The sequence below is a fragment of the Staurois parvus genome, unplaced genomic scaffold (assembly GCF_062004578.1).
Source record: "Staurois parvus isolate SC_StPar_1 unplaced genomic scaffold, SC_StPar_1.0 ptg000175l, whole genome shotgun sequence".
NCBI lineage: Eukaryota > Metazoa > Chordata > Amphibia > Anura > Ranidae > Staurois > Staurois parvus.
Genome location: NW_028317971.1, coordinates 14,665,581 through 14,682,459, shown reverse-complemented (window position 1 = coordinate 14,682,459; position 16,879 = coordinate 14,665,581). Strand labels below are relative to the sequence as shown.

The 16,879-nt window shown below is 39.2% G+C and overlaps 1 protein-coding gene across 1 annotated transcript in view; it reads right to left on the bottom strand.

Annotated features, from left to right (window-relative positions):
• PAX4 (paired box 4) overlaps window positions 1-8,936 on the bottom strand; it is a 93,519-nt gene extending 84,583 nt beyond the window's left edge. The window contains exon 1 of the mRNA XM_089677002.1: window positions 8,864-8,936. Within this exon, the coding sequence (XP_089533128.1) occupies window positions 8,864-8,936 (73 nt within the window). The remainder of the gene's footprint in view (window positions 1-8,863) is intronic.
• Between the last annotated feature and the right edge of the window lie 7,943 nt (window positions 8,937-16,879).

Genomic DNA, 16,879 nt, shown 5'->3' with positions numbered 1-16,879 from the left:
AAGAGCAAATATTAACAAATGGAAATCCATACAAGCCAGCTCCCATAGTCTGTTAAATGACTAATTGTCCATCATTAGTCAGGCTCTCAGAGACCTGAACACCCTAGAAAGAATAGAGACTATTTTAAAATACCATATGTTCCAAATTATACATTAACTACGACCTAACCACAGCCTGCTTTCTACTATAATCTTTAATACCAGGTCAGGAGAGTTTTATTAAAGGGAAAACAGCTCTAATAGTAGCCATTCAGTAGCAAGTCTCAATAAAGATAACAGAACAGGCCCATAGTGGATGTGCTCTTGTTGATCCATGATAGCTACATACTCCTAATAGATGGAAGCAGGATTTTTTAGTTATTTAGGAGGAAGCTACTTGCAGGTCTTGGTTGTCTGATATGCATAGATGCAAACTATCCGTGAAATTCACATCCGCAGGAGGGCATTGCATCAACCCAGGAGCATCTAGTTTCAAACTTGGTTTGCAATCAGCAGTTAAAACATGATGGCATAATCATAACTGTATTCCTCACATCATATCTGCCATTTCATAGCCCTGATTATATACTGTATATCAGCAAAATTGCAGAAATGGCCTAGATGGGTAACCATCAATTATGACCTGTGCCCACTGTAGCACCAGAGCAAATTAACTTCAGTCTGAAAACTAATCAGAGAGGTTATCAATTTTTTAAAAATGCGCAACATTCATACATATCCTGCATTCATTCCTAAAGTTTGTCATGAGCAATGTGTAGGTATTAGATCCTTGAGAGGACAAGACAATCAAAGCATTACATCTATCCAGTCAGCCTAATAAAGATTAGCAAGGTCAGAGTTAAAGCTTTATATGTTAAATGTAGGCTAAGACTGAAGCTTTGCCTTTCTAATTAATTATTGCATTGTCACCAAGGCATACATTTATGTTTTTGTGTTTTTGAATCAAGAAGATGCCCAGTTTTGGAACAGGAATGCAGAAAAAAAATTACAGTGCCAATACTCATAACAAGACACTGCTCTGTGAACTCTAAGGGCTCCTAATACTGCTCGTGCCTTGATGTGCAAACAAGAACCAGAGGCTTGAGAGCATAACTAAAGCCAAAATGTTTTGTTTTGGAAAAAGTAGGGAAGGGTTAAAATCCTCATCAGATTTTTTTTTACCTGACTGTGTCCTCACTGAGGAGATTAACCTTATGTATTTGGCGACAAATTGTTGAGAAATGCAAACTTTTAGAGTTTAGGTGGAATCTTCCAATATGGGCTCCCATTTTAATGACACTTATTTTAGAGAAGATTTTCCATCACATTGGATAGATTTCCTTTCACTTCGTCTGTTGTAAAATCTCAGAGAAACACAGAGCAAAATAAATAAACACTGACATAACCATTTCCCACTCAACCCAAAACTAATATAAGTGTTAGCTTTACATGCACTTTAAGCTGATATATGAGTGGAAGAATTGTAACATTTTTATATTAGATCAAGTAGCTACTGTGAATGTGTGCCTGGTTATCAAAATCTAGCTGTGAATGGCATTATTATGAATATAGATAGTATCACAAGGTGCAACAAAGCTCTTGTATACTTATTTGTCATGTCCTAATTGTATTTTAAATATACTGTATGTAACCGCCACCAAAGTGTGATGGAATGTCACTGCATTTTAGTGCAGCATACCTGTAGATGGTTAGATCATTCATATCAATAAGTGAATCTGTGTAATCCAGAAATCATACTAGTGATGCCAGTATTGTCTTCCTTTAATAATATACATACAATTCACTAAAGCTGGTTATTATCAATGCATGTAGTACAACTGACATAGTGTTCAAAGAAGTGTTCATTTACATCATCAAAATATAAAATATGATAGTTTATAGGGATTTAATTACAATTGAGTTTGATTAAGCATACTTTTTCAAAGATGTTCAAGTTGATATTGTGGCTAGTTTTCAGATTTGTCTTTCCTTTCTGTGGATTATGTTTTATTGGATGAACCATTACAGCTTATATACTGTATTAGCAGGCTTATCTAATGCCATTTCTTTATTAATGCACAAACATTAGCTTGTTTGTTTTATAACATTGTGTTATTTGTTCTGTATTCTTTCAATGTAAAGACATGTTGTTCTATCTTACTTACCTCTTTTCAATAAAATCTTTATTGTGTAAAAAAATAAATATATATATATATATATATATATATATATATATATATAATAGTTTAATGCATACAGGCATGATAAATACAGACATGATAAATCAGAGTCTATTCCTGTCACTGTGCAGTGAACAGATAGTGTGTCACAGTGGCGGAGATTTACTAAAACTGGTACACTCAGAATTAGGTGAGGCTGTGTATGGTGGCCAATCAGCTTCTATCTTCAGCTTGTTCAATTAAGCTTTGGCAATAAAACCTGAAAGCTGATTGCTTTCTATGCAGAGTTGCACCAGATTTTGCACTCTCCAGCTTTAGTAAGTAACCCCCAATGACTCAATGGTGACCTGGGATTTAATGCCAAAATGCATCAATATATCCACATGGACCTTGTCTATTCCTAAATTTCAGTTAATTCACAAAACCTGGTTAGCATGTGACAAGACAAATGTGGATCGTTGAACATAAATGCACCTTTGCGGAGGTAGCAATTGTAGATCATCTTGGAGATGCAAGGGAAACAAAGCTCAAAACTCAGTACACACCTTCTGAACTTCACCTGGCTTACTGATGTAAACACAGGTACACAGGCAGGATTATCATCACACTACACAGTTTGTATTTTTTGTCAGCCTTAAGGTCAAATCTGAAACAAAATCAGATTGTGCACAACAAATTAATAAAACAGGTATTAAGCTGGAAAACCCCAAACTGGGTCAAGATTTAATTAAATGTGCTGATTCCAATTTTTATAAGTTAATTCAAAAAGGTGCCCATACACAGCCAAATAGTTGTAACCATGACTGATTCAAGCATTTAAGTTAAGTTACAGTTAAGTTATTATCAGGCAGTGTAGGGTTTGCTAGCCAGTGAATATAACCTCCTATGGCTTCCAATACCACCTCTATGCCCACGACACCCAGATCTATCTCTCAACTCCACAACTCACCCCCTCAATCTCATTTCGTACCACAAATTTACTGAGTGACATATCCGTATAGATGTCACATCACTTCCTCAAACTCAGACTTTCTAATACTGAGCTTGTAATATTTCCTCCCCCCTGATCACCTTCCCATGACTTTACCATTGAGATCAACAGCACAACCATTGGTCCCTCCAACAATGCCAGGGTGCTAGGTGTAATATTAGACCCTGGCCTCTCCTTCAGCCCCACATCCAGTCACTGGCTAAATCTTGCCGCCTCAACCTCTGCAACATTTCCAGAATTTCCAAAAAACTTCAAAACGAGTGATGCAGCCTGGCATGCCCACACACCACATAACTGGGCATACAATCCAGGAGTGGTCTCTTTCTTTCCTTGATAAACTCTTTTTGGAGTTTTTTTTAGTTAAGCCATTATCAGCCCTCTCTTTTCCCCACACCACTTTATCAGTATTAATGTGCGGACCAACACCTGGTTCGCCACTGGTATGATTGGGCAGAGGCCCTCCAGCAAACGTCGAGTGGCAGCTATCATTTTCTAACTTTCCTTCACTGCGTTTTCTGATCATCATTGCTGCTAATAGGCTTATGAAATCTGTGGCTGCATCCATGGAAACTATGTTTTAATTAATATGTAAAAAACTTTTCGCACCGCTGCTAGAAAAGATGGGACTATTGGGACAGCAGCACACACTTGGCTATACCACTAGCAAAAAACAACAAACAGAAAATTGATGTTGCGCTAATCACAATAATGCCACAGACATTCCAGAACAAATAATGAGATGAGAAGACAATATATAATACACCAAAACATAATCAGTAAATGGAAGGAATATGGGAGTGAAGGGAAAGGTGAAATAATAAAGGTCCAAAATGAGGACAAAAATGTGTAACAGACAATAAATCGTGACCATGGGCAAAACGCACGGAAATGATCAGGGAGAAATAAAATATTAACTAAATCACAGTAATAGTGGGACATATGAGTCCGTCACAACATAAATTAAATAACGTGAATATAACTGAGAAGATAGTGGAGCAAAATGTGAAAAATACAAAATGGAGTGCTTAATATTAAAAGTGGACAAACCACTTATCACAGAAGAATGACAATAACAACGCACAGTGAGGCCACAAATTGTGACCATGCGACTAAAGAGTCATACCACAATGTGCACCAAAAGGCCATGTGACATAAAACAACTAATAAGTGACCATATAAATACCATAAATAAATGTGACAAACATATATAGAGTGCATCAAGTAAAAAACAGAAAATGGTGATATAAACACACAGTGAAACCAAATGAATGTATTACTGTGCACTGTAAAATACCATAACACAATGAAGAAATAAATAACATGTGACTATAAAATCATAAATACGACATAAAGTCCATGTGCAAAAACGTCCAACAAAAATGCATAAAAAAAACAAAAAACAAAACACAACGTGGTTAGGTAAATGATAGTTGAATCGCACAGCGGCTAAATTGCCTCCTCACCTCCGCGCCAAGACCCCAAGAGGCCAAAAGGCTTTCAGGACACTCACTGCAGGGGCCCTTTTAAGTGGAATCCCAAACGGCGATGTAGGGATGATCTCTCCCTCACTGCTGGACCACACTGTTCAGCGGTGGTAATATATCTTTCACCAATGGACACGTAAATCTGCCAGGGCACAGAACTCCTGCTAGGGGTTCGTTGGACCAGAAAAAACTGCCAGCTCACAGCACTCCCAGGGAGATAAGAAAAAGTGCTTTCGTAGTGTAATATTTTAAGTGAATCAAAATTAATTGTTATCTTTCAACTGTTGACCTATTAGTTCATTATTTGATAAATCTGTGCCTTTAAAGTCCCACCAACAAGAGGACCTCTCTATTGTATGTTTTCAGGGATGATGGCACCTCTTGCATTGTGACCATCCTCCTTTCTTACCATAAAGGGTCCAAACCTTCAACTTTGCCCCATTTGGCTCCAGAGTCCAAATTAACCTTCAGTATAAATTGACTACATTTTATTTGCAGAGATCCAACATATCCTGAATGTGTGAACTTTGCTGACTGCAGAAATATTGCTTCCATGCCCTGGAAAATGTCATCTATGATGAAAAAAAGGTCAAAATCTGAATTCAAACCTTTGAGCTGCATGTTACTCAATCAATATATCCAATATACTACCATTATCTTACTCTCTATCCCCTTACACTTGTACTTTAAGGGACATGATCGATCACCATGAACATTAACTGGGAAACAAAATGTGCACATTCTAGAAAATGCTGTGCAACTGGCTGCTGGGTCATTTTTCACAAATGGAATATTTATGCTCAGCAATACGGTCCTTAACCTTTGTGTTATATACTATATAATCAGCCTCACAACTATAGTAACCCTTAATTTGAATTTGTTGTCCTCACTGTGGATGACAAAAAAACAAGCCTTTAATCATATAAGAACATTGTATACAACATGGACAAGGAAAAGAACCAGTTTTACATGTCCCTAAAAATGTCCCCATTTCTCTGCTGATCGGTTTCAAATCTAATTGCACAACATGATTGTAGATTGTGCATTCTTTCCTAAATCCTTCTACTTCTTGGAATATATATCTTGAGAGAGCTTTTTGCTTTTACCCATCATGAGATGTATCTTGTGTGACACCTTGGTAATGAGACACCCTTTATAGACCATCAGTTGAGACTGGACCAGCTGATATTAACTTGCACTGACAAGGGAAAGGATTGATTTCTAATTACTGATAGATTTCAGCTGGTGTCTTGGCTTTCCATGCCTTTTATCACCTCCATTTCTTCATGTGTTCAATACTTTTTCCCTGTGTCATTCCATTTTTTAACACATAACTTAATTTCTGAACTTATTTGTTTTGGTTTATTTGTATATATGGATTGCATGGGCTGTTACAGACGTGGTGAAAATGGTGATGTGTTCAATACTTATTTTACCCACTGTATAAGTCTTGGATGGTGGATAATGGAATCTGATACCACTCTTCATGCAAAAATTGTTCTAGTTCTCACAGAGATACCGGAGGCGGAAAATGAGTCTGAACCTTGTTCTCCAAAATTGAACATAGAGGATTTATTATATGTAAGTCTGGTGACTGTGGCACCCAGGGAAGGTGCGAGTCTTCATCTGCATACTCATCAAACCACAAATTAACAACACCAGCTGTGTGAATTGCAGCATTATCACTTTGGGCTTCGGTAAACAATTTCTGCACCATGGGGTGAACATGGTCTGCCAAAATTTGTACATAGTCACTGGCAGTGACTCTACCTTTCAAGGTAATGATGGGGCCTGCAAAATACCAAGACATGGCTGACCAAACCATGATTGCACCACCACTATGCTTTACCATTGGCACAAGACAGTCCTTGTCGTAAGTTTGGGATGGTGTTTGCAACATGTAAACATGTCTGGTGGTTGGGAACAGTGTGAAGCCTGATTAATTTGACCATATTACAGGCTTCCATTGATCGATAGTACATGATTTATGGGTGTTGCACCACTCTCTCCTCTTCTGAGCATTCATATCAGTCACTAGTAGTTGGCAATTGTAGCTTACTCATGAATGTTCCTCCATACAGTTTTAGTGGACACGGGCTTTGGAAGACTGAAATTGAGTTCTGCAGCCACTTTTGCAGCAGTTGTTGCTTATAGGACGACAATTTCCCAGAAACTGTATGCCGTCAAAACCTTTGATACTGTACCTTGCAACACCGCAAATAAATTGGTTCTGGCATGACTCCGTATGGCTAGCTAATGAAAGTGAGGCCTCCCACCGGTTATCTAGGTGTCTCATCACACAGAGGAAGCAAAAGAATGTGGCATCACTTCCGGTTTCAACACGAAACATGTCCTCACTTTCAGACCTGCAAATCATGCAGTGTTTCCATATTTTTATCCAACCTTTGTATAATATATATATATATATATATATATATATAAAATTAAATATTTTAATAACCTTAGTATTGGTAAATTCATTGAATTGAGCTTAGGGTCTAGAGTCTTAGGGGGTTATTTTCAAAATGCTCTTCTTTTTCTACTACATCACTATGAGTTTGTAGTTTAAAATTCTGCTTCAGGAAATGGCTCCATTATCACCCAATAAAAAGATCACCAAACCAGCTTTACATGCTGCAGCTTCTTGGTTTAAAAATACTGCCTAAAACAGAAAATCGTGTTAAGGAATATGGGTCCAGGACAATAACAGTGATATCTAGATTTTTTTTTAATGAATTCACATCTCTGGGCTTTTCAAGCATAAGTATTGTTATAATGCATGACACGATAATAATAGCTAAAATACAGATCTTTATTGAACCAGCAGTAATTCCTTTTATAAAAAGTGGTATTGAGTTTCTAGAATAAAATTAACTCAAAGAACATGCAAATACCTTACATTACTGTTCTTAATGTGTGACCCATACTTTAATGAATTGATTAACCTATCAACAATCCCAAGGATCTATATGGAAATTATACTGGTTATCCAGATAAAAACTTTTAACTGTGAATATCTAAAATTCCATAGCACGTTTTCCAAGAAAATTAGGCCAATTGAGATTATTATATTCTAACAATTAACCAGTCTTACAGAAGAGAAAGTATTAACCCCTTCCTGCAGCTGCCTCCCGACCCTGTAAGTGGTTCGGGAGCGTTCCGGTAACCGTTCCTTCCTCTGCTGGGAGCGGGCGGTCTGCACAGTAAAGTGGTTACAATAGACACATATATGCAGATGCTCGGCCTTAAAGCCCACCTACCGAAAAGCTGCACATAGGCGCCAGGTCAGCAGTAACTGGTTAAACACATATTTCAGTTAGAAGTTAAAGAAATAATTTCTACAAATTCCATAACCAACTAGTCATACAGGGCTAATGTATCTAAAATACATATGTGTGAAATGTTTTACTGGCAAATTATTTTTAGTTATTGTTGTTATTCACACACCCCTCCACTCTACATGGCCTGAATAATGACAACACCTGTGCCTTCTGCCTGTCCTCCCAGTAGCCTTTACAGCTGAACTCCAGGTATGATCTTTTTTGGATACTTACACTGGTCTAGCTTGGGCCAATGTAGGTATGCCTATCTCACGCTCAAGGAAGCTGACAATTACTGTAGTTCTTTGATTGGACAAGGTGGAGATGATATAGTTACATAGTTAGTCTGGCTGAAAAAAGACAAAAGTCCATCCAGTTCAACCATAAAAAAAAAAGTTATAATCCTGTACCCACAGTTGATCCAGAGGAAGGCAAAAAAACCCAGCAAAGCATGATCCAATTTGCTCCTGCTGGGAAAAAAAATTCTTCCTGATCCCACGAGAGGCAATTGGATATTCCCTGAATCAACTTTACTTATAAATGTTAGTATCCAGTTATATTCTGTGTATCCAAGAAAGAATCCAGGCCTTTTTTGCAGCAATCCACAGAGCTGGCCAGAACCAACTCTTGAGGGAGATTGTGATGTTACTACCCTCCTTCCCACCTCATCCAATCAGAGAAGGGTTATACAGCAGGAAAATGATTCAAAACACACCAGCAGGTCCACCTCTGAATGGCTCAAGAAAAACAAAATTAAGGTTTTGGAGTGGCCTAGTCTAAGTCCGGACTTAAATCTGATTAAGATGCTGTGGAATTAACTTAAAGCGGAATTCCACTCACCCTGTCAAAAAATAAAAGTTAGCAGCTACAAAAACTGTAGCTGCTGTCTTTTAAGAAACAGCCACTTACCTGTCTCTCGGTCCCGTGGCGTGTCCCCCACAGTCCATTTCAGCGGGCGTCCTGTATTCCAGGAGACCAGCATCTTCAGTGTGGGCACCCGGCTGTGACAGCTTGCAACTTCACAGCCGGGTACCCACTGCGTATGCGCGAGTAGTGCTGAGCTTTATGAATGGTCCTGTAGTCTTCTGGGACCTGTCATGTGTCCCAAAAGGCTACAGGAAGGGAGGAAACCTTCCACTTCTAGACGCCTAGGCGATCGGACCGGCAGTGGGAGCGGGTACCTGTCAAATTCTGGTACCCGCCCCTCAAAGGTGCCAATCCTTAATGGGGAGCGGGGGAGCAGTCCTTAAAGCGGAACTTCCCCTTTTGGGTGGAGCTCCACTTTAAACAGGCTGTTCATGCTTGAAAACTCTCCAAAGTAGCTGCATTAAAACAATTTTGCAAAGAAGGGTGGGCTAAAATTCCTCCACAGCGATGTGAAAGACTCATTGCCAGTTATCACAAACGCTTGACTGCAGTTGTTGCCACCAAGGGTGACACAATCAGTTATTAGGTTTAGGGGGCAATTACTTTTTCACATAGGGCCAGGCAGGTATGGACAGCATTTTTCCCTTAATAAATTAAATTGTTTTTTAAGAACTGAATTTTATATTTACTCGGGTTTTCTTTGTGCAGTATTAAATTGGTTTGATGATCTGAATCATTTAGGAGTGACAAATATGCAAAAAAAAAAAATCAGGAAGGGGGCAGCACTTTTTCACAGCACTGTAGGAATATAATCTGTATTTTCCATCCCTATATCAGTCTGCAATACAACTCATATTTATTAGAATGCTTCATAAATAGGGAGAATATTATGGCAATAGAAGAAGCATTTTTACAGTTTTAACCACTTGCCCTCCAGAGGATTTACCTCCCTTCCTGACCAGGCCATTTTTTTGTTAGGCCCTGTGTTATTTTAACGGACAATTGCGCGGTCATGCAATGCTGCACCCAAATTAAATTTCTGTCGTTTTTTTCCCCCACAAATAGAGAGCTTTCTTTCAGTGGTATTTGATCGTCTGAGCGTTTTGTTTTTTTTGCACTATAAAAAAAAAAACAATTTTGAGAAAAAAAACTATATTTTTGACTTTTTGCTATTAAACATGTCCACTAAAAAATTAATTAAAAAAATTTCATCATAAATTTAGGCCAAAATGTATTTTGCTACATGTCTTTGCTAAAAAAATCCCAATACATGTAAATTAATTGGTTTACGTGAAAGTTATAGCGTCTACAATTGGTGGTATATACACTGAGATTTGTTTTTAACTTGTTTATTTCTACTAGTAGTGGCGGCAATCAGCAACTTATAGCGGGACATTCTGACACTGGGGGAACTGACTTGGTGTCACTGACATCCCCAGTGACACCAATACAATGATCAGTGCTAATAAAAAGCACAGACAGGGGCACTGGGCATGAAGGGGTTAACATGTGGAGCGATCAAAGGGTTAACAGTGTGCTGTTTTACTAGGTGCTGTGTCTGTGTGGTTCACTGTAAGCACACTGCTTTGCATGGCTGTGCTGTGCATAGCCATGTAAAACAGTGTGCAGGAGCTGACAGGGAGAGAACTTTTTGTTTACAAACAGTTCTTCCCGCTGTCGGAGATGCTCGACAATCACCAGGCGCTGGCAAGTAATCACCGGACCGGGACCCGGTGATTGACAGCCACGGCCGCAAATGGTGACGCGGGTAGGGCGCACATGCGTCTCGCACGTGCCCCCTTTCCGGAAATGCGAAATCAGGTATATAGACGTGATTTCGCACACCTATGCCACCCTGTAGCAGTACTTCTAATAAATGTGTGCCACAGACAGTGAGACAATAAATAAGGTATATAAATAAAACACATTGCATAAACCATAAAGTGTAAAAAGAATGAATATGTAATACTAAAATGAATTTAAATCACTTTCTGTTAGTATATATTACCAGATTTTTAGTATTTTCTAAAGAAAGAAAGTTTGTTGCTTACAGGCACAAAACCACAGTCACCGCCACAGAGAACATAATGAATCAGGACCAATTTGTCCCTCTTAATCCATGAATAAACAGCATTGAAGTAGCTTTTGACAAGGAAGTTTTTAGTTGCCAGGCAGTAGTGGCGGTGAATGTAGGTGACTGGCTATTGATTGTTACCAGCCAAATAAAGGGCATGTAATTGGTCAGGAGAGAGAATCTCCTTATCTGAGATCTTCTCAGATTACTTCTTTTGCTCCACATTTTGTTAAATTCTTTATAATTTTATAAAGAGATACATTTCTTGAATTACATTTCTCAAAATCCCTGTGAAATAAGAATTTATACCACACAATTACTTTAGTGCAGAATTTAACCAGACTGAACTACATGGACTCCAATTTGCTACGCAATAGGTAGAGTAAAGCTTAATTATTTATTATATTTACTAATATAATAAAAAATATATTATTAAAATATAATATATAAATTATAAACATTTATTTTATATAGTGATTTAGGATAAAAAATTTCCTTTTTTTAATTTTTGTTGGGGTGGTGATAGTGGGGTGAGAGAAATTCCCCAAAAATGTACTATATTACAGTTTACCAGTTCTCTGATGTGAAGGCTGACTTTCTTTTCTTCTTTTCAGGCTCTTTTTCTTTGTCCTTCCCTGGCAATCTTGACAGAAACACAATACTAGGGTGACCATACTCTTGCTAGGTTCACACTGCTGAGTGGGGATGGTCTACATTTTTGTGTGTGTACTGAACACACAAACATCTAGGGAGTTTGGTGGGTCGTTCGCCTGTGCGCCCCACAATGCAATGTGCTCTGGTGGTGCATTGTAATTAGCCAAAGCATTGCACCTGACCACAGGTCAGGTGCAATTATTTGGCCACTCACAGCTAAGTTCACAATAAGAGCCATGATTGGCGAAAGTCTCAGTAACTGGTGAATCATGGCTCACAGCAATTGGACGGAGCTAGTGGGGATGTCACCGCTAGCTCCACCCAATTGTTAATGACAGTTATGACAGTTGCAGGTCAGACATACACAATTGGCCAGAGCAGAGGGGTGCCCCCTTATTTAAAGGGGTACCCTGATGCTAATGAGCCCCTCTGCCCACAAACCCTCCACAACCATAAGAAGAGACCCTTGTCCTCATTGACATGGGGACACCGTCCCCATGCCAAGGGCACATGGCCTGGTAATTCCAAGGGAGGGGGTGCGCTTGTTTGTTTCCCTTCTCCTCTTGCCTACCATACCTGTGCTCGGATCAAGGTTTTGGTAGGAATTTAGGGGGAACCCCTACACCAGGGGTCTCTAAACTTTTCAAACAAAGGGCCAATTTACTGTCCTTCAGACTTTTGGGGGGCCAGATTGTGGCCAGTGGGGGTAGAAAATGTCCTGGGCCCAGCATTAGTGAAAATAAACATGGCCTAGGGGTTGGTGGTCAGAAACAGGAGGAGTAGTGCTCCATCATTGGTATTAGTGTGAAGAATAATACCCCATTGTTGGTGTCAGGGCAGGAATTATGCCCCACTGTTGATGTCAGAGGAATAGTGTCCCAAGGGCCAGGTAAAGGCTAGCAAAGGGCCACATTCGGCCCTCGGACCACAGTTTGGACACCACTGCTCTACACTTATTTCCCCCACTTTGTGGGGGTGGGATTCCCCTTAAAAGTCCTACCTGGCCTAAAGGGTCTGGTATGTTTTTTAGGGGAAACCCCACACGTTTTAAAAAAAAATATTTTACTGTGGGGTCCCTCCTAACCTTCCTACCAGACCTAAAGGGTCTGGTATAGATTAGGATGGGGGGACCCCACACTGTGTGTTTTTTTGTTTGTTTGTTTTTTTTAAATAAAAATTAAATTTTTTAAAAAATGTCAGTCCTGCTGCAGCAGTTTCTATGCATTGTACAGATGTGCAACTTTGCAGGTTGTTTAACCTCCCTAGCGGTCTGATTATGTCCATATTTCTGTGCTCAAAGTGGTACATTTTTTTGCATGGAAATATGTATTTTTTTTATTGTAGGACTGTAATTTTTAGGAATAACTCACTGAAATATGTCCGATCAAGAGTCTAGTAAACATCCCGGGTATGTTAAAATTTGAAACACGAAATCATAAATTATAATTTAATAAATAATCATAAAAAATAATAATATAATAATAATAATAAATGTAATTCAATAATATAATCAAACCAAAAACACTGAAATTTGAAATATAGCGCCAAGTTCGCACATCACTGAGCAAAGCCACAAAATCGTTTTCAGTGTCTGATGACGAATTTCCCCACGAATCATTATCACTTAATTCTGCAAGTAGTTCTAATTTACTATCGCTGTTCTCTAGCTGGTCTAAAACCGATTTTGACCTAAAGGGATGCTTTTTGGACGACATGGATGTTTCTCAGTTTCCAGGCAGAAAGAACAGTAAAAATGCAGGCAGGGCACAGGACAAAGCACTAGGGACAAAATGTATGTGAAATGGTTTGATACAGTAATGTTTTACTATGTTATTTTAGTGAATTTAGTGAATGTTACTTTTTGTCATTTTCAAATTTCCCGCCATTCCGTCGTTGCAGGGGACGGAACCCAGAAGACAGATGCAGGCATCCGCCGGAGGACATTACAGGGGACACTGCAGGAGGGACATTGCAGGAGCGCAGGACAAGGTAAGAGAAGAACAGATCCCGGAGCAGCGCCGCATGGTAAGCCCGAGTGTAGCTCGGGGTTACCGCTTGTGGTACTGAAACTTTACCCCGAGCTACACTCAGGAATACCGCAAGGGAGGCTACGGGGACCCCCAGGCATGATATCTAAAGGAATTTTTTTTTTTTTTTTACTTTGAGCAATGAAAAATGACTGCCCCTTTAAAAATTGTACCTTTTGAAATGTTGTTTTTCACTGAGCATTGCAGCTCAGGAAGTTATTAGCTGACAAGACTAATGTCAGGATCAATAGGTATTTTTGTACATTTTGAACAGATACAAGAAAACATTTTGTTTTTAATCAGAGATAATTGACTATCCCAAATGCTAGGAGGGATACAGTGTGGTGTTTCTCCACTGTGGATTTACTCAAGGAAAGTTTTACAGTTTGATCCTTTGAGGTTTCATACTCCAGTACATAGAGAGTTTTTTTATTGAACACTGGAGAAATACCCATTGTGCATGTTATAATATTTTACATTTGATACACATTTAAACTGTAATGTGGTATATTTCAGTCTTTAAACAAGGCTTGCATGTTTTTTTTTATAGTTAGATTTATCTGTACTTAACCCCTTCAAATCTAAATGCCTAAGCACAATTTTGCAACGTGACGTTTTAGTAAAACCATACATATCATCACAACTACTTTCTACATCCAGCTGGATTATACCTTGGTTTTTCAGGACAAATTGGGCCTTCAGTTGGTAGTAAATGGTAATGGATATCTTCTGATTTTTGTTTTATTATCAAAGGAAAACTGGCCCAAAATAGTAAAAAAAAAATATTTTTTTTATTTAGCTGTGTGTTTCTTGTTACTACCATAACCTACCACCAAAGAACAACCCAAAATAAATTCTCCAGCTCTTGACAATTGCAGCGATACCATATATGTGTATGTTATTTGTTGTTTGTCTTTTTTTTTACCTAAAACACACTGACACTGACATTGACACTAACTGACACTGATACCAATTTTTTTTAAATCTTTACCTTTGACCCTGACCTTTAGACCTTGCCCTTTGACCCTGACCTTGACCCAAACACCCTGGCACTGAACTAGATCAAACCTTGATCTAGGTATTTTTTCTTTATTTTTTAATATTTATTTATGTATTTTTTTATCTTGATTTTTTTTTTTTTTACAAACATTTTTTTCCCTCTATGCCAGGAGTTAGAAAGATACAATATTTCTCTCTCCTCCATTCATAGAGAGAAAAAAACAAGAGGGCCAGGCTGTACAGTGACTGATCACTGTGATAGCCAATCAGAGGCTATCACAGCGATCATGTGACCCAGAATCGTGAGTTCCAGGTCCTGATCACTGGAACGGGACCCGATGCTCTCAGTGACACCACGGTCTTTGTGCTGGGAGCACACCATGCAGCGCATTCACAGCAGCCAGACAGGTACACAAATATGCGGCCCCACAGAAAAAAGCCCAGTTCTGTGAGGCCGCATATTTGTGTTACGTCGGCGTCAAGGGGTTAAAGTATGGTTATACTGACATTATACTTTTTATATTAAAGAACATTTATTAGCTATTGTTGGAGATTTTTAAATGGGGTTTTGCATATACTTTTTATATGTTTTTACAGTGGGCAATAAAGGTACTGTTTGTAAAGATGCAGTGTACAGTCTATTGTGCCATATATACGTACCAAAATGTGCCAAGAGTGCGCACAAGCACAGGTACTGGCTGCTAATGGAAAGCTCCCAATCGCTACTTGCAATCCAGGGTTTCCAATCATGTGACAGCTGTAACAGCCAATCATGGTGGTCACATGATCATAAATCCCGCCCCACCTCCCGACATCTGAAATCCCTTAAAGTGCCGGAGACACCGTGGTTATACAGTAGTTTGATTTGCTGTAGTATTTAAACAGGGCTTAAATGTTTTTTAAAAGTAAAAACATTCAATTATTGATTTAAGCTATTTGGTCAGAATTATGCATATAGAGTAAAAATGATCACACCACATGTGGGCTGATGGTGGAAGATGTTCCTCGTGACTGTAAGCCCACCAGGTTCTTGGGCTATGCTAGGCAGTGTGGTTGGTGTCTATTGTGCCCATGCACTAGGGGAACCTTTGCCCAAGGGCATGCTTACCAATGCTTGGGACCAGGCAGGAACTAAGGTCATGTTTACAATCTAACATTAAGGTAGTCTCCCAACTTACAGATGAGCTGATACTACTACTACCAAGTTTCTCTACTAGGTGCTGTCCCATACACACAGGGGGGTTATTTACTAAAACTGGAAAGTGTAAAATCTGGTGCAACTCTGCATTGAAACCAGCTTCCAGGGTTTATTGCCAAAGCTTAATTGAACAAGTTGAAGTTAGCAGTTGATTGGCTACTGTGCACAGCTGCACCAAATTCTGAGTGCTCCAGTTTTAGTAAATCTACCACACAGTGACTTTTTTATGTTGCAGTTGGAGTAGTGGGCCAAGCAGCACTACCCCCATAGTCAACCATACACATAGTCAGATCTAATGCATGTCCTATATTAACTTTTCCTCTTTCATACCATCAGTAGGGGCTCATTCACACTTGACTAATTTCTAACTCTTGCCAAACACCTCTATAGAGTTTGACAGGCATTAGACAGGCGTTTGGGAAGCGTTTTAACGCTCCTCAAACGCTCCCCAAATGCCCTATGTGCATTTGCCAAGCAATAAAACTGCACCACAAATGCCTATAATGAAGTTTAACGGTATTAACGCTCCGCAACCGCCTCGCAACTGTCTCGCAAACATCTGCCAGGCGTTTGAGGAGCATCACCATAGACTTGAATGGAAGGCTTCAACTCCTCCTGACTTGACATGAGGCGCCAATTTTGATGCGACGCTAATGCTTCAGTCTGAACAGTGTGCTGCCATGTGTAGAATTTTCATAGGCATTTGTGGAGCATTAAAAATGCTTCCCAAACGCCTGTCTAAGGCCTGCTAACAAAGCTAGTGTGAACTTAGCCTTAGACTGAGGGCCTCTGTGAAGCTGGTCTGCACCTAGTTGCTATGGGAGACAGTCTGATAGGGAGGGAGCCCAAGCAGAGACTCCTTCGCTACCGGAGATTACCTCACCTTACCCAGGTACCACGCCTTGACTGGTTGTATAGTGTCTTTTGTTGTGTACTTTGTTTCCATTAGCAATGGCCTTACTCTCTTGTAGCATGCTTGCTTGCTACTGCAGTGTGATATACTGCACACCCTTCTAGTGCTTTACAGGTCCAAAGCGATTTAAAGGCAAATTTGTCTTTATTAGATTTTGTATCAAATTAAACAAAATATAGCAAGAAAATAATAA